At 43.3% G+C, this 21,258-nt stretch overlaps 1 protein-coding gene across 2 annotated transcripts in view; it reads right to left on the bottom strand.

The window, feature by feature from the left end:
• Positions 1–1,370: 1,370 nt before the first annotated feature.
• Positions 1,371–21,258, bottom strand: part of DRC7 (dynein regulatory complex subunit 7) — a 156,989-nt gene continuing 137,101 nt past the window's right edge. For both annotated transcript variants that reach the window (XM_069217357.1, XM_069217358.1), the window contains exons 13-18: positions 13,333–13,548; positions 12,225–12,335; positions 11,425–11,535; positions 9,514–9,708; positions 2,191–2,330; positions 1,371–1,698 (exon numbers count right to left, since the gene is read on the bottom strand). In XM_069217357.1, coding sequence (XP_069073458.1) covers positions 1,608–1,698; positions 2,191–2,330; positions 9,514–9,708; positions 11,425–11,535; positions 12,225–12,335; positions 13,333–13,548 — 864 coding nt within the window. In that variant the 3' untranslated portion in view covers positions 1,371–1,607. The remainder of the gene's footprint in view (positions 1,699–2,190; positions 2,331–9,513; positions 9,709–11,424; positions 11,536–12,224; positions 12,336–13,332; positions 13,549–21,258) is intronic.

The following is a 21,258-nucleotide window of genomic DNA, read 5'->3' as shown; positions in this document are numbered from 1 at the left end:
ACCAAGCTCTCCGGAGTGGGGTGTTGTGTGAGGAACCTAGGATTATTTGGAGCTGGGCGTTGGCAGCGGACAACTATCCTATTTACAGGAGCCCCTGTGCTGGGTCTGTACCATGTCCCCAGCAGGACATCAGTGAGGGCTTCATTAAAGGGTAACATTGGTTCCGATACGGAAACCCCTAAATGAAGCACCTCAGTCAGGAGGTTAGTCCTGACTGGCACAGTAGACAGGCCTAGGTCCAAGACCTCAGCTGCCCTACACACCACCATAGCATACGATGCTCCCTCCTCTGTAGCCGCAGTAGGAGGTGAGAGCATGCCAGTATCTGGAGAGGTGTCCAGTGTACTGGCTTCTCCTAACTCCTCATAACAGTCCATGTGCTCCTAATCATACTCAAGAGGGTCCTGAGATCCCTGCAATTCCTCCCCACTGCCTGGTTGATCATAATACGACTCCTCCTCCTGTTTGAGCTGTTGGCGTTGGAATCGGCGTCGCATGGTGTTGTTCTGGCTCTGGTACATCAGGTATGAGAATGGGGCTCAAGCCACTGGTGACCGCCCCCTTAAAGCTTTCGAGCCATGGCCCGGCAGTCTGAACACGACTTCGAGTCATGGTCTCAGTCCAAACACTAGTGAGATACCTTATGGGGGTCAGTCACTGACATGGTGCGGTGGCAGGCGCCGCATGGCTTGAACCTCGCTTTCCTAGATGACATTCTCTCACAGACTTGAAAAAAATCTTGGACAAAAAGGTCGAAAAAGGCCTGTCAAAAAGAGACAGTGGGTAGCTTGATTCTAGGTGTGCGCTAACCCGCGCTGAAGGAAAAGAACTGAGAGTGCCTTCGTAGCCTCAAACGACGCCGATGATGTCACACGGATCTGAACAAATCCACCTGATGGCGGGCACAAGGGTATTGCTCTGCAAAAGTTCTGGATTCCTAGCTGACGCCAGGAAATTCTAAGATACGGAATCTGCAGCTAGAAGTCTCTATCAGATGATAGGGAATATTGCTTTCTCCCAATCTGGGTCAGACTTCTCGGAGTGTTTCTTCCTTTTTGCATTTCCACACTGAAAACTGGGTAGTAGAAGACAGAGCTACTATTGTAGGGTAATACCCCAATTTCTCTGCCACCGTAAGGAGGAACACCTTATAATGGAAAATGCACACCTGTATTATGATAGGTAGTTTGCCAGTATGTACTGGCACTTAGGGAGAGCTCCCGGCAAGCCCAACTCAACCTTTCTTTCATCAAAAGGTTGGTAAATTAGGTACCAATAATTAGAAACTGGTGGCATCAGTTAAGCAGCTGACTTGATGAATAAAGCGCTATATAAAAAGTTAATATCACCGATTTTTAACAAAATAGAAATACCCTCAATAGGTTTATTGACTCCGTTTTAGTTCATAGGTAAAATGTCTGTGCAGCATTTCAGATTGTACCACCCATGCTACAGGAGCGCTGTGAACTCACAGCTTGGGCCATGAAAAACACTGAACAGAAGGAGATGGAAGACATCAAGTGCTGTGGATTTCCAAAGAGATCGATGTGGCTTGCATCCGGTAATTCCAGGGGGGCTCTGGTAGTTGTGGTTCCTTGTGGCTGGCATCAGTTGCTCAGGAGGTGTTCAAAAAGTCGTTGGTCATTGTTCAGTTTTTCTTCTAGTGCCAGATATTGCAAAGGAGCCTTTTCTTTGTGCCTGAAATGTGAAAAGATGAAAGAGGGAAGTGAGTACTGGATTCCATTTGAAAAAGTGGAAAGATTACTAAAATCAAAGCCTGAGTTGGAGGTAGGGTAAACATCTTTAGGAGAGACTTGTTACAGATGAAACATCCCTGTGTTTAAAATATAGACACAGGATTCAACTGGGTGTGGATGTGAGATCCAAGAGGTATGCCAGATTGGAAGTTTTGGGTTTAAGAAAATAAGAGTCTTTCAGATCTCAAACATTTAAACTAAAAGTGTAGCCATTAATTTGTACATATACACAATGTGTGAGAGCGAAGAGCCAATGCATCAATAGGCGATGGATTAGAGATTTAATCCTGTATGAGGAGGAACACTCAGTCATGGGTGGGAAAGAGGTGTTTCCATAGAGGGTCAATAGAGAAAGAACGGTCAACAGATGCAGGTGAGTGAGGGGAGCTCTAGCAGGAAGAGAAGATGTGTGACAGTCCACTTTTGATCTTACTTGGTCAACCGCTGTTCTAGTATGTGGATCCGGAACATAGCTTCACTGCAGTATGTCATATACGCTTCCTCATCCTCCCTGGACATAGACATTTGGTTCTGTTGGTACCACAGCTGTTTCTTCTGTAGCTCCCCTGTCTCCTGCATGTGGGGGGAGACAGATCAACAGAGTTAGTGGTCATCATAAGGAGAAACAGGGGGAAGGTTAAAAGGGAAGAGGAAGTGATAGAATGAAAACAAAAGAGAAAGGTCTAAGGTCCAGCTTGGTATTCAAGCTCACAAAAATGAATTCCTTGTTTTGTGCAAGGGTTGCGTGTTCCATTTGCAGTTTAATTTTGCCATAAGAACACAAAATGAAGCCTTCCCAGTACACTGAATGAAGGCTTACTTAATTAAAGACAATGGGCCTGATTTAGATTTCGGCAGACGGGGTACACCGTCACAACAGTGAGGGATATCCGGTCCTTAAAAATATAAATCTCATTGGAAATAATGGGATTTATATTTCAGTCGACAGGCTATCCTTCAGTGTTGAGACAGAGTGACCCATCCCCCAAAATCTAAACAGGGCTAGTGTTGCTGATCCTAGAAACTGTCACCGAAAGTGAAGCGTTAAAAAGATAATAGCCATATTGATATGTTTTATGCACTATCAGGTTGGACTTTGGGGCCTAGCACCACAGTATTTGTGCAGCAAACCCAACCATTGTTGAACAAGAGAGGTAGAGTAAATCACAGAAGGAACGTCTCTTGTACAAGGGTGACAAATCACCTCTCTGGTTGAAGTGCCTTTTGTTAGCCGTTGTCATAAGAAATGTTTTGAACAGATTGAAGGAGCCCAGAAGGAGGATGTAGAGAAGAGCCTCTTCTGCGAAGCATGCACTGCTAGAGCTGCTGGTTGTGTTAAATCTAAGTCACCAGTTCTTCCAGAGACATCTGCCATGGATCCAATCCACTGTAGGTCCAAGTAGGTCCAGTCAATACCTTTGGGCCAGATTGCTGTCCTGCTGTGTTCTTTCAACTGGGTAGCAAAGACAACTGCAACACATGGATATTGTTCACATCCAGGACCTTTGTAGCCCAAAGAGACCAAAATTACCTGCAGTCATTGACATCAGAATTTCATGGCAAAGGATGTAGTCAAAGGATGGCGCAAAGGCCTAGCAGAACTATTTCAAAGCCATCGGACGAAATGTTTACACATATACATGACCCAAAACCACCTTAAACCACAGCTTCATAAAACAACATCTCCTTGCCAAACTATTTCCAACCCTGACACTAGTTGTAGGCTCCATCCAACAGTTTTTTTGTTTAAAGCAGTAAAGAATCTTGTGCAGTTAGGAGCTCTGGTTTATTCCTCTGAATCTGTACAGCTTAGGCAGCAGCACTGCAAGCTTCAGTATGTGTGAGAAATATGTAGCTGATACTTGTACCCATGTTCAACCTCGTTTGTATTACACATGCTTGCAAACAACCCTTGAATACATAAAAGCCAAAACAATTGCCATTGTCAATCCGAGCTAGTAAACATTCCTGACTAGTTCCTCTTGGTGCTAACCTAGAGAAAGATATAATTGAGAATGTACAGAGTTTTGAAAAGAAAAAGCCAAGGCTTTTCAGAGAGTACCTGTAACGGACTGAGTTAATGGAGCTGAAGAGAATTGCTTTAAAACTAGTATCAGAGGGCATAAAAAACTGCATCAAGGAGGCAGATGCCACAAGATGGGGGTGGAGTCAGGGTCTTTCTTACAGTGCTAGGGACACTGCTCCTTATGATACATCCAAAACACTATATTGCCTAGGACATATAGGGCCAAAGACTAAGAATATTTTCTTATGTTGATGATAATCTAATCTAGAAAATATTGATTCCGAAACTGAAAAATGTTTGCTGGTACCCTTAAGCATTAAGGAAATAAAACCACAGAAACTTGAACAAACGTGGATAAATACACATAAACACCGTAATGTGTGCTTTTGAAATCTAGATAAATTAAAATCTCAGTTATTATCACCATCTTGTAGGGAACAAGGGATGTATATGTAATGGGGGTATTTTTGTAAAAGTTAGTTTGATGCAAGCACACAAATCAAAGAAGGTTTAGTACTCAAGTGGAAAACTGCTTAACCCGTAATGGCTACTATACAATACCATACACCCTCTTTTGTGAACAGTTGCAGGAAATTGTCCACTTATGTGAAGATTATTTTGCATTACCAGGTGCCGTTCTTCTCTTCTCTTGTATTGCAGGTTTTGTTTAGCGTGTCAATCCCCTTATGAGGCCCCAATGTGCTTTTGGGTGGTTGAGTGAAAAGCTACTTCATTTGTTGTGCATGGCTGGTAGACAGTAGGTCTAGCGAATGGCATATGTGTATACCCATTGGTGTTGTTCCTGGGGTTCAGAGGGGTGCTCCAATTGCATTCTGCAAGGCAGTTTTGTGGCTGTGCTTAGGTAAGAGGTGAAGCAGATAGACAGACGAGTGCATATACATATCACACTTAACATCTTTGGCGGTTTGGGTAAGAGGCCATCCCAATGTCTGTCCTTGATTGCTATATTGTTGGTTTCTGGTTTAGATAGATGTTGGATATCAACCATGAGGTGCTCCACTCCATCTGAGTGCTGGAGCAGCAATCCACAGGAAAACCTAGCTTTCTACCTGATCAAGAATAATATAAGCTTACCAGCCAGATGATGTGACGTCAACTCACCAAGAGAGACATGAATCCATATAGTCCTTCCAGGAGCTGCAGAGACAAAACCCACTGAAATGCACAGCTTCAAAAGCCAGAGGCTTTATATGGGTCTATGGAGGTCTCCTAGAAGTGACTGACGTACTAGAAAGCACAGCTTCCCAACCACCAAATATGGAGTACGTCTCTGAGGACCACCCTGAAGCAGTGGCACTTGAACCTACCATATGTAACTTACTAACCCACCAAGTGTGTGAGTCTGTGCAGTTCATCCCAGAGAGGCTGAAGCATGACCTACTGGGAGATACAGCTTTTGAACCAGAACAGGAATAATAGTCTTGCAGGCACACAGGAAGAGTTGAGGCACAGCTTCCTAAAACTGCCAACTATGAGTCGAAGAAATTCACCCAGTGCAGAGGTGCAGCATATGGAAGGGTTGCTTCCCAGCTAACAGGTCTTTGGAGGTACAGCCCACCAGAAGAATCTTGGTCCTCTAGCACAGAAGAAATTGAACCCATGTTTGAGGTTTGGTACTCAGCTGGAATCTATGAGGAAGTGGTTTGATAAAGAGGAGGAGAGGGATGGGAAGATAAGAATGGACACTAGGAATCTCAGCTGTTAGGATACACCTGCCACAATGGAAACCTCAAATAGAGATTTTCGACCACTGGAAGTGTGATTGGGGAACTTGCTGTTTCCTTGCAGGTTCTTTGTTACTGTTCTTTGCTAAAGAAGCCCTAAAAATCTGACGTGGGGTAAGCTGAGGGACAGTGACATACACGTAGAACTAGAGTAGAAATGAGGGCTCAGATCAAGGCAGATTGGGAAAGGATATGGGTTAGACATATGGGGGGTTATTACAACTTTGGAGGAGGTGGTAATCCGTCCCAAAAGTGACAGTAAAGTGACGGATATACCACCAGCCGTATTACGAGTCCATTATATCCTATGGAACTCGTAATACGGCTGGTGGTATATCCGTCACTTTACCGTCACTTTTGGGACGGATTAACACCTCCTCCAAAGTTGTAATAACCCCCATAGTATTTGTGGCATGAATCTGGTGTCCCCACAGCCTTATGTCTTATATGTCATTCAGAGATGCAGAGGCAGATTTGGTATATTCTTCAAAGTCACTTAAATCACAGTTTTGATAAAATTACATTTATATTATTATGTGTCTAACATTTTGCTTCGCTACACTATTTAATTTAAATTCCAAAAGGTGTTTCCTGTTTTACTTTTCTTTTTTCATTTATTTGTTTAATTTTTCTTTATTGGCATTTTGGTGAGAAAACAACAGCAAGGCAACAAAGGGGAGGAGGTAGGAGGGGGCATGGTGTGGAAGCAGATTTTAATACATGAATAGTCAACACTTCGAGCCATCAGTGGAAGGTTACATTTACAGCAGCGTCAGCATAAAGTTATGTTACCCACAGTCCCGTCAGAATAATGTTATGTTACCAACAGTATATTCCGTGCACAGTCTGACCAAAGGGTGAAATGGGTGGAAGACCATAATTTTTCCAGACTCCGGGTAACAATAGATCAGGGGAGCAAGTGAGCAGAGGAGGGCTTGATGTCAGGAATGGTCATGTCATTACATGGGGGGGGAAGTTCGGTGTCCAGCTGGAGGGGGGAGTCCCTCTGTCTTAGGTATGTCAACAGTGGTTCCCAGATGTCTTTTGGGCGTGAGCGTGGTGGCATGAGCTCCTAGAAGGTGAAGAGTTGATCCTGGCTGTAGGCCGCATCATTCAGCCATGCCTCCATTGTAGGAACTGCCCGTCTTCCCCAGTGAATGGCCACTCGGGGCTTGGCTGGGAGTAGAAGAAAAGCTGTGAGGTAGTGGACCTCAGGGGGAACGTACTTGACATATCCCAGGAGGCCGATCAAAGGAGTTTGTGGGATTGACCCGTAATTAGGAGCAGAGCGGAGGAAACCACAGGCTACTAGTCCACCACCCGGGGGCACTCCCAGGGCGAGATGGAAGAAGGAGGCCAAAGGGGCAGCGAAGCGTAAAGTGAGGCAATGAGCCTGAGGCGCAGCCGCTGGAGGAATTGTGCAGTGAGCAGGATTGGCACATGTATGAAGAGGTACAGCAATTTAGGCAATATAACCATTTTTCGCTATAGCTACTCGGCCCATCACAGACAGTGGCAGGCGAGTCCACACCGGGACTCTTTCTTCCAGCCACGCAACACCAGGGCCATATTTGGCCTTCTAGAGTTTGTCAAGGTTGCGGCTGAGCCAAATACCCAGGTAGTGGACCAGTTCGGAGGCCCATTGCAATGGGTATTTTGAGGCGAACGGCTGTATACACTTGTTTATAGAGAACAGTGTGGACTTGGCCTAGATATATCGCATATATCGATACCACCAGGCTCCTGACCATGCAGCCAAGGTCCCTGCGGGCGTGGGGCTGCAACAGTCGGGCAGCAAGGTGTTCATCACAGTGGTGAATAGGATCAGAGATAGTGGGCATCCCTGGCGAGTCCCACTGGCAATTGGGAATGGCTCTGACAGCATGCCATTGAGGTGAAGGTGGGCCGTAGGGGAGGCATATGAATGGCAGATCAGACAGATAAAGCACAGGCTGAGGCGCAGTCGCGATAGTAGCTGAAATAGTTACAGCCACTCCAAAGAATCAAATGCTTTAGTGGCATTCAGTAGTGCAGCAGCGCAAGCTGAGGGTCAATGGAGTGCATGAGGGCTAGCGTGTGGAGGTTGTGTGAAGTGTATCGGCCTGGCTGGTCGCACAATGTGAGGCAGCAGGGGGAGAAGGCAGTTCACAAGGAGTTTTGCGAATAATTTGTTGTCAACATTTATCATGAAAAGCAGCTGGTACGAAATGCAGTGGTCTGCCATCTTGTCGGGTTTCAGATTAGCGACTGTAACTGCTTCACACAGGGATGGCGGGAGCGCCCTGGACACTAGAGAATCCTTATACATCGATAATAAGTGGGAAGCTAGCAAGGCCGCTTATTCTTTATAGAAGGAGGTGGTGTGTCCGTCCAGTCCAGGCACATTTTTGCCAAGAAGTCCCTGAATGAACTGTATGAAATCCTCAACCATTAAAGGGAGTCCAGATATAGGCGGTGGGCTTGGTCCAGCCAGAGCAGCTGGATCATGTCCAGGTATGCAGTTAGCATCTCTGCACCGGGCACCATCATTGTGCCGTAACGCTTTGAGCAGAAGGAGGTCATAGTTTGAAGGAGACTGTGATGGGTGGACTGCTGCTCCTTCACCTCGTCCAGGAGCTGTACAATGTAAACGGGGGCGCAAGATTTGCACAACATGCTGGCAAGCGTCCTGCCAGTACGACTGGCTTCCCCATATTGACGTGCAGTCGCCTCTTGGCCTAGGTATTTAGTCTTACGCAGAGCCTCTTCTTCCTACTCGGAGAGTTTTGCACAGATAGCTGCCATGGTAGTGGCATTTTCCAAGTGTAGAACTACAACTCCAGGGACCGGAGATCCCATTCCCACGTAGTTAGTTGCCCTCCAACTTTTAAGGCTTTCCAAAGTGTCAACGCGGAAGCCTTCATCATTGGTGAAGTAGTCTATGATTGCAACGCGGACCTCGTCCTGGAACACCCAAAATGTGCTTCCTTACTTTATATTACAGGGTGTGAAAACTTTCAGGTTTGGACTGTTTTTTCTGTGTATGTGAAAGTAAAAGCAAAATTCAGTCCTGAGGTTTGAAAACGTGAGGACTGTCTGTTGGAGAACACTGATTACTTTCAAACTTCTGTTCTCTAGTTGACCTTTTCCCTTGCTGCAACCATGAGACCATCAACAAAGTTTTCAAGAGAATGACACCAAGTAAGGTTGGTAATGTTGCAATCTCTGCTACCAAACACATAGCCTAGGATGGTGGTATATGCTTTTTATCTGTATTGAGTCAAATCGCATAGACCTCCAAGAAGGTTACGTCTGAAGATGCCCTGTTTGATTTTAACACTGTAAATTCTTTAACAATGTACTTCTGTAAATACCAATGGGTGAATAAAATTAAGACTGCCTCCACAAACCCCCTTTAAAAAACAAAGGTTATAGTTTTTATGTTACTATCCTAGAAGGTTACAGCTTCTTCATCTATTGCCATTCATAACCAAGTTCAAAGAACACTGTTTACTTTGAAACTGCAAACTGCCCTTTAACACAATCTCCTGAATTCTTAACTGAAAAACGCTATACAGTGGCCATTGCACTAAAATATTGTATCAATTGCCCCCTCAGTTCATCATATTTAAGCCTTTTGGATGATAGATATTTTGTTGCTATTAGTGATATGTTTATAATTGTTTTTCTGGTAGATATCCCATGTCAATACTTCTTTTTCCAAAACCATTTACAATGAACTCCAGAAAGGGATATATAAATAGGTAGTTAGCGTGACAGGTACAGAGGCGGGCATACAGGGGATGTAATATGATGGCGGAGAAAGAACAAGACACATACAAGTTAGGTGCTTGATGAAGCTGGGCTGGCTAATGAGCCTATCTTAGAGTATTAACGTGTAAAGCATCAGCATCGGCCACTTTGGAAGGAGTTGGGTGCATTTGGCGAGAATGAAATGGAGGAGGAGGGAAAAAGAGAAAGAGAGCACAAAGGTCTTCTGGGCTACCTTCTCAAAACGAGCCTGGATGAGGTTGGCCTTGTCAATGAGCCTCTGCTTTAGGTCTGCCAGGCAGTCCTCCTTCAGCTTCTCCGCCTGCAACTTGGTCAGCTTCTCAGGGTCACCCAGCTTTGCCAAGAAAGGTGCCATGTAATCCAACTCGAGGATAGCCTTACGGACACGCTCCTCCTCTAAAGCAGCTGCCTGTGAAGTGGAAGCAGAAAATGAAATTGTTTATTTTAGTGCCCTACCAGGGGAGCATCGCAAGGGAAGATGAATGGAGAGGATGTGGAGATGGTGTGGTACTTGGAACCTACACTCTTTGAACCACTGCTTCTACCCTAGAAGACTACTTTTAGAAGGTTAGTAAAACTACACTACTCAGCTAAATTTTGGAGACGTTCTACAGAGATTAAGCATGGTTGCTGAAAAACAGACACAGCAAGATGGTGTGGAATATTCAATACTTAGTGCATTCCCATTTTGAATTTGTACTTATTACCCGCAGTGCTTAATTTGTAAACAAACAGGTGCCGGTGCTCAAAGCCCTCCTTTTAAACACGTGGCTTCTGTAATTAAATGTGGGAACACTGAATACTGAGGCAGCGTAATCCTGAAGCCACCCCGGGCCTCTTCAATCTATATAAAGCCACTCCCTGCCCCTTCAGCTCACTCTAGCAGCTTTCTGTTTTCTCTCTTTGTGACGCTTTATCTATTTTTCCCTTCCTCCGTCTTTCCCATATGTGTCTTTTGCTCGCAGCAAATGCTTGAGGCAGAAGAATAAGCCCCGGCCCGCAAAAATAAGTGCCGGTGCTCAGCACCGGATACAAAAAGCACAAATTAACGAGTGTATTAGCCAAAGGTAATCATCACAGCCAGTAGGCTTAGGGGTTTATTTAGGGATTGGCAGTCCACCAAGGCATAAGAGGCATTTACTTCATTGCCTAAGCAGAATACAGCCTGGCATATTCTAAGATCTCTGATTGCCTGGAGGAGATCTCCATGCCTCAGAAGCCCTGTTGCCATGATTGGTTCTCTGAGGGTACAGTAAGCTTCCTGAGTGGCCGCCATGTTTCATGTGGTCACCTCAGCAAACTTTGTTTGTAAAAATTGACTTTTGCAAACTAACCATCATAAGTTCAAATGTAAAACTTATTTCCCCTGCTGCACAGGTTCTGTGTGTCCGTAATAGTAAATAATTAATTTAGCTTGAGATTAGTGCCAATCTGTCAAATTTCTTCATTCAAAAGCTATTATGCTTAGTTAATACTCTGTCTTCAATAACGTAATGAAATAAAATGCTGAACATTTTGATATTTCAGATGCAATTGCTCATTTACAAAATTACGTCTAACACGCAAGTGCTGTTGGGTAAACTACTATGCTGTCCAAAGCGAGGCTCGCTGTATGTTTTCTACTCCGGGTGAATGACAGTATGTATTATAAGAATTAAATGACTTTTAACGTCTAAATCATAATCGCAGTATGAGCCATGAATTTATAAAGCCAGCTGGCTGCCCTAGAGCTCTTGTCGGGTGTACTATCCCGTGGGTGTCTTTTAATATTGCAAAGTTTTAAAATTTGAATACACTTATTCAGCCACGCATGCTTCAGAGCGCTAAGGCCAAAGTTGCGCTAATAAGGGGAAGGAATGATCAGGAGGGGCGGAGATTGGACTTATCATTGTCTCAGTAGGAAGGAGACATATTGAAATCTGGGCATTGTATTTGAATCTGAATAGGACAGGAGTTGAATTTAGAAGGCTGCCCTGAATAAGTGGCCAAATGCATGTTATCTGAAAGAAGCCTGGCCAAGGCAAGCATTGATGTCAACAACGAAAGATCATTTTGCAGTTCCATAGCTCTGGATTCCAGGCTACCTTGAAAATGGAGGAGGTAGCCTGATGCTGCCCATGCTTACCATAGCCTCGCGCTGCTTCTTGCTCGTCTCGTTTCTCTCTGTATCATAGACGGAGAGTGTCAGCTGATTGTCTTGCATCTCCTGGCTTCGCAAGTTCAGGATTTCCAGCACCTTTGTGGAAACAGGAAGGTACCGCAGAATATGAACTGTGCCAGGCTTAAAGCACAACCCTATTACAGTCCTTATGTGTTGCTGCTCCAGTCACACCAATTCCTTACTCCTAACACCAGCACCCACCTCACCTTACTTTACTGCATTATTCACCGCCGTCACTGGCCTAGAGAAGTCCATAGTCCTTACCTTATTGCCAAAAAGATTAATAGGACTACAACATTTGGACCACCAATGCATCCTAAATCAATCCATCTACTATGACACGTATTCTGGTCAGTTGAGATATGGGTTGTGTCTGGCTCTGTCGGATGGAGATTAAGAAATGAGAAAAATGAGATACTGACTGTCATTCCTTTTACGAATGTGACTGATGACTTTGTTTTGTTGTTATTATGTTGCACATTTTTTTATGTATTGTATAGTTATTAAGAAACGTCAATAAAGATCCATTACAAAATAGCACATTCTCCTGTGCTCTTTGTTATGACACAGTGCTCATTCACTTACATCCATCTCTACATGAAATTGAACTCTGGGGTCATTTGACTTCATTTTCAATTTCCAATCACTTATCTTCTCTTTCTCACTTTCTATAGGTAGATGCGCCAGACTCCTACGTTGCCCAGTTACTCATCTTCGGGTTAGATTCCTGTTCCTAGTTCATGGACTGTCCTCTGATCACTCACCTCCGACTCCGATCGTCGCACACTGTCCTTGGCGTTGTTCTCCGCTTCCAGCAGACTAATCAGCATCTCATAGACATAGAGCTGCTTGTTCCATTTCTCAATGGGCTCCACCTGACCAAACAAAATGAGCAGTTGACCATGGAATGAGTGATTATTGTGCAATACGTTTTATTTGACCTAATGAGAATATTTGTAGGGGCAGAAGGAAGTGTATACTCCTGGGGAGCTACAAATTAAACAATGAGTGTGCATGGAGTGAATAGGTGCTCATAATAAGCAGGTTGTGCTCTGATCACCAACTGATGAGACTAGCACCCAAGGAATGAGTTGCCGGCACTGCTAACTGGTGATTAGGAGTTCCCACTTGGGTGAGAACTAAACAATTACTATATGTTTACAATCCAGCTGTGCAAACTGCAGAGCGAGAAAATATGATGAATGTTATATACTCGGACTATGCATTACACTGAAATACATAGTTTATATACAACAAATTAAAACTAGAGATCAACTTAATTACATATATTCTTTAAACACTTCAGATTGTCATCAGAATACCTTTGCCACCAAGGTAATTACATCATATAGAAACAATGGTAACCACCAGCTTAATGGTGTATACAAGTTGGGAGTCAACACTGAAACATTAGTCGCACACACAATCATGAGAGAATAAGTTGATAGAGGGAGGGAATATTGCGGTAGAGTGAAATCATATAATTGTCTAAAGATATATTTTTGCCGCAATAAGAAAATGTTATGAGTTTTATATATTAGCTTTCAAATTTAGGTATTAATAATACTCCAGATGAATGTTGTAAGAGAGACCCTAAACATAGGGAGAACATATTATCAATAACGTTAAATATTCTAGTAAAATAACATAGTAGAATGTTACTTACAGAAACATTTGATTATTGTGAAAACAATGTAATAAAGTATATTTAAAGAAACCCAGACAAGTACAATAATTGTGGGTTAAAATAAATCAGATTCCATGCTTGGTATTAATCAATACAGTACTCAATGCCAAAACTAATTCCAGACTCCCCATTTCTTGCTGCAGACAACACTACCTGAAAGCACATTTTGAGACTGAGGTTCCCACCTGATAATAGATGCTCGTTTCAGGGGTCAAGACTACATGGGTTCCCTTCTCGCCAAGATGATTTGGTTTCAAGAACTCCCACTTGGAGGTGGTAATGCGGTAATCGTCTCTGTGGTAGGTCAGCTGGAAGCGGTCTTGCTGTATCAAGAAAATTCGCTCTGCCACATCCTCATTGGCTGGTTTCTCCCTATTCCTATGGAAACGCTCTGTAATTTTCTGTTTGGGAGTATAGGAAAGAAATACAGGTACACTTATGAAAAACCTCTTGCATGTATTCCTGATATGTTTTCCTGTCTAGCAATAACCTGCAGGTCACTGCTTTATATGTATGTTGATCATAGAGGCATAAAACACTCAAATAAGCTGCCAAAAGTCACTTAGAGAAGACTAAACAGAGCAACACACCAACAAAAATAACTCAGTTTGGTTGTAACCGTGCTGCCTACTGAAATCAGAGAGGCACCTAGTTTTATGGCTACTTAATAAGCAGGGACAGCAAGAAAACATTTAAAGTGTACAGTCATGCACTGTTTGCTGGCCCAAAGACAGTGATGCAAAATCAAAGTGTTCCCTTCATTCGCGGGTTCAAGCCTAGAATATTTGCATGTTTCTACCTTTCAGGTACCTGACTGGTTTGCCTCCTCATAATGCCTCCCCACTGAATCATCGTGACAGGCAGCGCCCCATTTCGGTCCCAGAGTCATGTGATCCCTGCTTTCCACTTCTCCCATTCCAAGTGCAGATAAATCCACCCGCTCCTGCCAAAGAAGATAAAAGAGCATCCACAGATCCACCTCAATGCAGAGGCAGTAAAACAACTGCTCCTACCTAGTGGTGACACTCAGCTCTAAACTCAGCTGGAGAAACCACATTAAGAGATCTTACCAGAAGGCGCTAGCTAAACTGACAGCATTTTACCCGCTCCTGAAGATAACGTTAATGCCCATGCGGAGCTTGATGCATACAATCAGTACAATTATCCAACCCACAATACAATATGCTTTCCTGGTGTGAAGCGATTGTAGCAGGAGAATCAGGAACCTCTACACAAATTCCAAAGCACAGCCCTATGGACACCAGTGGGTGATCTTTGCTTCACTAAGACAGCAGGATTCCACATAGATGAGGTGTTGAGATGTTGAATGACTGCATACAAAACTCAACAAGCAGTTCTACAAAGGACTGATCAAAAGGAAACCCAACTGATCATCAAATGGCTGACATTTCTACAAACCCTTTTGACCACTACCCATGGCACATCACAGTGCTGACTCTGTGGAAAAAAAGGCACCTGCGAGAATGTGTCACAGATAAACAAGAAACAAATCTGTGGCTAAATAATTGAAAGAATGGGAGTGATAAGGCTCAAGTCTCGATATCCAAAACCACCACTGTCAGATTAAATCTGTAAGCCCAAGTAGAACAGATCGAACATTGCCATCTTTTACTGGCTCAGTCCAGAGAAGAAAGCCTGCTTTTAAGGCACGACATTCTACCCCGAGGCTGAACTAGCATGCAGGCCCCACCTTTGTGTGCAACAGTAACTATTTTCATAGCAGATTTAGTACGAAACAGAATCATAAACTTGATGGTATTCCTGCAGTGGTACATATCTGTCTCCTCCCCTTAACATACAAAAATGGTAGACATGGGAATAAACTTTTGAGGTGCTCACTGTTTCTTGGTTTTTAAATATCCTTTGGTGTTTCAGGCTTCAGATTGTGTATTTGTGTAGCATTCCTTTTTTTTATAGGCAGCGTCCTTGGGTCTTTGCTCCATCTCAGGTAATTCCTTTGTTTGACTCACTCTTCTGCCTCTCTTCATCATTAAAACCTATAACTGCACTCGACTGGGCTCTCGAGACAAGTGTCTGTCCCTTCCTTTGCCCTCCTGATCCTTTTTAACGTCTTCTCCCAGGGCATCAATATAAAGGGCACAGATGGCTTTGAAAGAACCTTTGGTCAGAACTCCTGACACACCTCTATCCTTCCTCCCTTACTCTTCCTGCTTATTCTTATCACTGTACTGTTAATTACAAATTAACTCCACAGGAATACGGTTTACCATTTAATTTCCTAGTTTTCATAGTTCTCCAGTATAGTGAAACTATTGGAATCTCCTCCTCCTCTTATGGGTGAATCTACAGTTGCAACACCATGGAGTCTGGCGAGATCCCCATTTGTGCCATTCCACTTCTGGGGTGGCCTATTGGGCACACTACTTTAGAGGCTATAGTTTGATCCTTGGGGTTGTGGCATGTCCACTTTTTGGTTGGCCCCATACATCCACTGGTGTGATGGCTATGACTTGATTTTTGCATTGCAACAACCTGATCTGGTGGCCTCTTGGATTCAATAGTTTGGTGTCTCTCGTTTTTTTTGGGTTGTACCATCTCTGCTTTGGAGTGGAACCCACAAGGCCATCAATGTGGTATTTATGCCTTCATCTTTAGGATTTGCCATCTCTGCTTCTGAGTTGGACCCATAATCCCACTACTGTAGTTTTTCAGGCTTGAATCTGGTGTTGTGAGTTCCCACACTCTTGGCCTGTAGGCCCCTAAAGCCCAATAGAGCTGAATATCTGGTTATGTTGGAGCTGTTCCAGCACTACCTTTGGGTGAACCCCTTAGATCCACAAGTGTGGTATTTGTGGCAATTGGTTGTTTGAGCCATCTCTGGTTTAGAGTGGTTGCACACCCCTAGTCTGTAGTGTCTATGCTTGTGATGCTTGGGTTGCACCTTATTCAATTCTGGGTTGGCATCAAAGACCCGTTAATGTGGTGTCTCTAGATATTTTTTCATTACTCACCATTGCTAATGGATTGTTTCCACGAACCTACTACTGTGGTATCTATGGCTTTATTTTTGCTTTGCAACTTTTTGCTCCACTGGGCCATAGACCCTCTAGTGAAGTGTCTGATTATTCTTTGGTTGTGTCATCTGTGCTTCTGGGTGGACGTCACAGACCCAGCAATACGGTATCTATGGTCTGATAATTGGTTTGTGCCATTTACGCCTCTGTGTAGGCCTCAAAGACCTACCATGTGGTGTATACAATGATCCTTGAAGTGCACCACTGTGGCTCCCAAATGGAGTCGGCCCTTTCCTCTCATATCAGCATTCCATTCTCTATATTAAAACAGAAACTCGATGAAGTAATCATAGAAATAATTATGGTAGGTATATTCAAATGTGACTGTATCCAAGTTGAACACCCGAACCCAAGATTCCTTCCAAATAGACACTCCCAAGATTTAAACCATGCTTAGAAAAACAGAGTGGGAAATTACTTGACAAGCTGCAAAACACATTATTGGTTGCAACGGGCACTGAATGTGCTTTGTAAATAATAATACAAAATAAACAGTAATGGCATTGCAGGGTGGGTGTCCTTTCTCTGGCAACTTATGACTTGGAGCCATGCCATGACCATCACAGTCATCAGCAAGACAGGGTAAAAGGGAACTTTGACTCACTTTCTATTTGTAATTAGTATTGTTCCCACTTCTTTTTTTTTTTACTTAGCCATTTCATCAGCCGTCATTCAGAGTTGCCAACTCAAGCATCGCTTCACCTCTTTAAGTACCACATCACTGCTGCGCCCAACAGCACTAATACCCCCGGCATCTATTTCTGCTACTGCAGTATTTCTTCGCCTCAGCCACAACTAGGTCTACCACTCCTTTTGCCACAACCACTCTACCTTTAGCACGTAAGCACTACTCCACCTCTGTCAATACAATTTAGCTTTAATTATTTTAAATGCCACTCAGCCTTAAACACCTAAAAAAGCCGGTGAGCCTCAACTATTCCTGAGCCACTACAACTCAATCATCAATCACCCTCAACAATCTGAGGACCACAACTCTTTAAATTATGCCAGCAAGACTAAGTCACAGTCATTTCAACTCTTCATACATACCCCTGCCCTACAACCTCAAACTAAGTATATTGCTTTCCACCACAAAATCCATTGCTACTGGTCACAAGGCAGCAAAACTAAGGCCCATATTTATACTTTTTTAGCGCCACATTTGCGTCATTTTTTGATGCAAAAGCAGCATATATGTACAAAATATAATTGTATTTTGAAAGTTTATGCCGTTTTTGCGTCAACAAAATGATGCAAATACAGCACAAAAAAGTATAAATATGGCCCTAAATGCCCAAAGGAGCCACAGGCTTTATCGCCATCTCTCTGAAAAAACAAGAAACTGATATTAGGTTGGCCTTTCACCTATTTTCCCTTAGTCTGCACCATCTTATAAGTGAATCATGAGGCCTAATGCCAAAGGTCTACATTATGTGGTCAAAAGCCCAACTCACACTTCTGAAAATACCCTCAGTCTCAAAAGAAATATAGCAACACACTGAGCTGCATAGCTTCTTTTCTGTATTGTATTGGCCGCTATGTAAACTATCAGACTCTACCACCAAAACATTAAAACCGCCCAGTCCTCTTACTACGGAACAAAAATAGAAAACTCCTCTTGCTCACAAAAGGAAAATTTTCAGATTTTTAAAGAATTAACCATAACCCCTATGCCCACCCCTCCCACAGAGCCCTCCATTGAATACAGTAATCTCCTGGCATCCTACTTCAATGATAAAGTCATCAAGATATACTCTGGGTTCTCTTCTTCTCCTTCCCCAGAGACATTAGAGTATTAAACAATGGATCCCTCCCTCTCCGGAAGTATATTAACCACCTTTGCACCTCTCACGGATACTGTTACTACCAACCTTCTTCTTCAAATTAAATCAGGCTCCCCCCTAGACCCCGCCCCTCCTTCCATCCTCTCGCGGGTTTCAGATATCATTGTCCCTCCCCTTACAAAAATATTGAATCATTCCCTATCCTCAGGTTCTCTTCCTTCACTTTTTAAGCATGCCATCATTAAGCCTCTTTTAAAAAAGCCGAAATTGGACCCATCTCTGCTGGAGAATTATAGACCCATTGCTCTCCTTCCCATTTCAACAAAAATCTTGGAGAAACATATTAACTACCAATTAACCAGCTACCTAGAGAGCCATGAACTTCTCCACCCCACTCAAATGGGCTTCAGAGCCCATCATAGCACGGAGTCAGCCCTCCTCACAGTGACGGAGTCAGCCCGGCAACTTTTGGACCAAGGGTCTCATGTAGCCGTGATTCTACTTGATCTTAGCGCAGCTTTTGATACGGTGGATCACAACCTTCTCTGCTGTAGGCTCTCTGAATTAGGGATAGGAGGCTTAGCATTGTCCTGGCTGTCCGCTTTTGTCAAAGGTAGATCTTTTCAAGTTCTGGATCGAGCCTACTTTTCCGATATCTTTCCATTGACTTGTGGAGTTCCTCAGGGCTCCTCCCTGAGTCCAACTCTTTTGAATGTTTATCTATCCCCGCTGGCTAAAGTGATCGCTCCCTACAATCTATCTTTGGTCACCTATGCCGATGATACTCAACTTGTGGTATCACTATCTAGTTCTGGGGACTCGTCTGCGGCCAACCTTTCGTGTTGTATGAAAGACATTGGAGGCTGGATGATCCAGTCTAAGCTTAAATTCAACAATGAAAAGTCAGAAGTCATTGTACTAGGCAATGTCCCCCCAGCCTCTCCCCTCTCACTGCACTCTGGGGCTTTCAACAATCTTCCTCCTCCCAAGGACCAGGTAAAAAGCCTTGGTTTTTGGCTGGATTCTCGCCTGACCATGGATTATCAAGCAAAAAGAGTCTCCTCTACATGCTTTGGCATTTTAAGAGTCCTTAGGAAAATCTTTAATCTTCTTCCCCCTACGGCCAGAAGAATCCTCGTTCAAACTCTGATCCTTTCCCGTCTGGACTATGGGAACTCACTGTTTCTCAGCGCCCCGGCCTATGTCATAAAAAAGCTGCAGACAGTTCAGAATGCAGCTGCCAGGCTTCTTATCAATCTTCCCAGACATTTATCCGCTAAGCCTGCTCTTTCAACACTTAACTTGTTCCCCGTTAAGCAGCGTACCCATTTCAAAGCCCTATGCATTGTTCACAGAGCCCTTCAAGATAAGGGCCCGATGTTCCTTAGAAAGCGGCTATATCTTTATGCCCCCTCTCGAAGTCTGAGGTCCTCCTCCTCCCGACATGTGACCATCTCGCGGTCTTAGAGAGCCTGGGGGGCCAATTCCTTTTCCACTAAGGCCGCTCGTCTTTGGAACGATCTTCCCTCTGAACTTCGTTATGAACCCTCAGAGCAGCTTTTTAGAAAAAAACTCAAGACCATTCTTTTCTGTAGGTAACTCTCTGAGTTCTCCTGTTGCCAGCACTGGTCATGTTAGGTTAGCGCTGGGATGCCTTAGGGTAACTACGCGCTTTATAAATCCTTAAAACTAAACTAAACTAAACTAAACCCTTTAAAATCAACCCTCAACAGCATATGTTGCATAAGGTGCTTGAAGCACTTGAGAAAACTGCAACCACCACTCTAAAATAATACTGCTTCAGACAAATCCAAAGTGCAACACTCAGCAATTTCACAAAGTAAATATTCCACTCTCCAAATACTGAAATCTCATCAGCTACAGAAATTGTGAAACCTGTTGTGCTGCACTGAGGAGTAATAAAAAACAATAGCCCACACCCAGAAGTCACCCAAAACAATACACAAAAAGAGTTAAACAGCCTAGAGAACCCCCTCTCTACAACAATTTTCAATCACTACAAACCCTGTCAAAATACCAGAGAGATATTTCAGTAGGAAAGATGGAAAAGTTCATCCTTATTATCAAACATGCAAAAATTGCTTTTCAAATTACACAAATCATCTTCTGGTCAATCAACTGCAATTGTGTGGCACCAACAACCAATAAATCTAACAGTTTCTGCAACAAACTGTCAAATGTTTTGTAAATAAAACCAGAAAGATTTCCTAAAACATCGAAGCAATTGCCATCATCTTCCCACCCCCAACCCAAATGGATCGTGTTCCTACCATCCAACATTCAACCGTACCATCTTACTTACACCCATCCTCAAAACCACACATTAAGAACACACTCCGAGATTTGCATGATGTCACCTAACCAAGTATTAACTAAACACCAGGGTTGCCCACCACTAAAGCAAAACAAGGGCTAAACAATGTGTTATCAAAAATGACAGTTGCTCTAGGACAAATTTACACCTTTTTGCATCTTGAAATAAGGATACCAATAATTAACTATTGCTCACCGTGATAAACATGATTGTGGGATGTACTGCACCCAGCCATGAGATTGTGTTTTGTAAAAAATAATTAAATGAATGCCAACAACTCTACGAGTTATTGAACTTTTCAGGTGAGATCCCTTTGGACTCACACATGGCACTGCTTTGAGAGGCACCAAGATGCTACACATAGATTCTTAGTCCTGATGAAGACCCAGTGATTCAAGCCATCGACTTGCTAAAGTGGCTAAAAGAGCTGTCAGTAATAGATTATGGAACTGACTATTAAGGCTTTGATGAAGCAATAACTTGTACCTAGTTTTGATTGTATCCTTGGCCAATGTTTTTATTTGATTCTCAATGTTTTGTTGCCATTCATGTTACTATGATCTCACTAGGACTGTGCTGTTCCTTTTTTATACACCTGTACCTGTAATTTCTGCACTTTGATCTATCAATACATTGTACAAAAGTCACTGCTTTAGCGTATTCATTTATTGACTAACATACATATTTCAAGATGCACAAAGTGTCACTGCCACCTGGAGGAACCGTTGTTTTTGATAATTTATTCTCTTAACCATTCACCTAACCAAGTGGTATCTCAGCTACAAGGACCTTCTAATTAGAGTACTGATTAGACATCTAGTGCACCCATCACACCCATTGTGTGCTCCTTAAACATTCCTTAAAAGAAAGCTGTTGGCATGGTAAAGGAAGGACATATACTTACTTGTAATCATAATTCACCATGAAGGGAATCCT

Source organism: Pleurodeles waltl, chromosome 12 (assembly GCF_031143425.1).
Source record: "Pleurodeles waltl isolate 20211129_DDA chromosome 12, aPleWal1.hap1.20221129, whole genome shotgun sequence".
In the NCBI taxonomy this organism is placed as follows: domain Eukaryota; kingdom Metazoa; phylum Chordata; class Amphibia; order Caudata; family Salamandridae; genus Pleurodeles; species Pleurodeles waltl.
The sequence above is the reverse complement of the archived record's forward strand: the minus strand, read 5'-3'. Positions and strand labels throughout refer to the sequence as shown.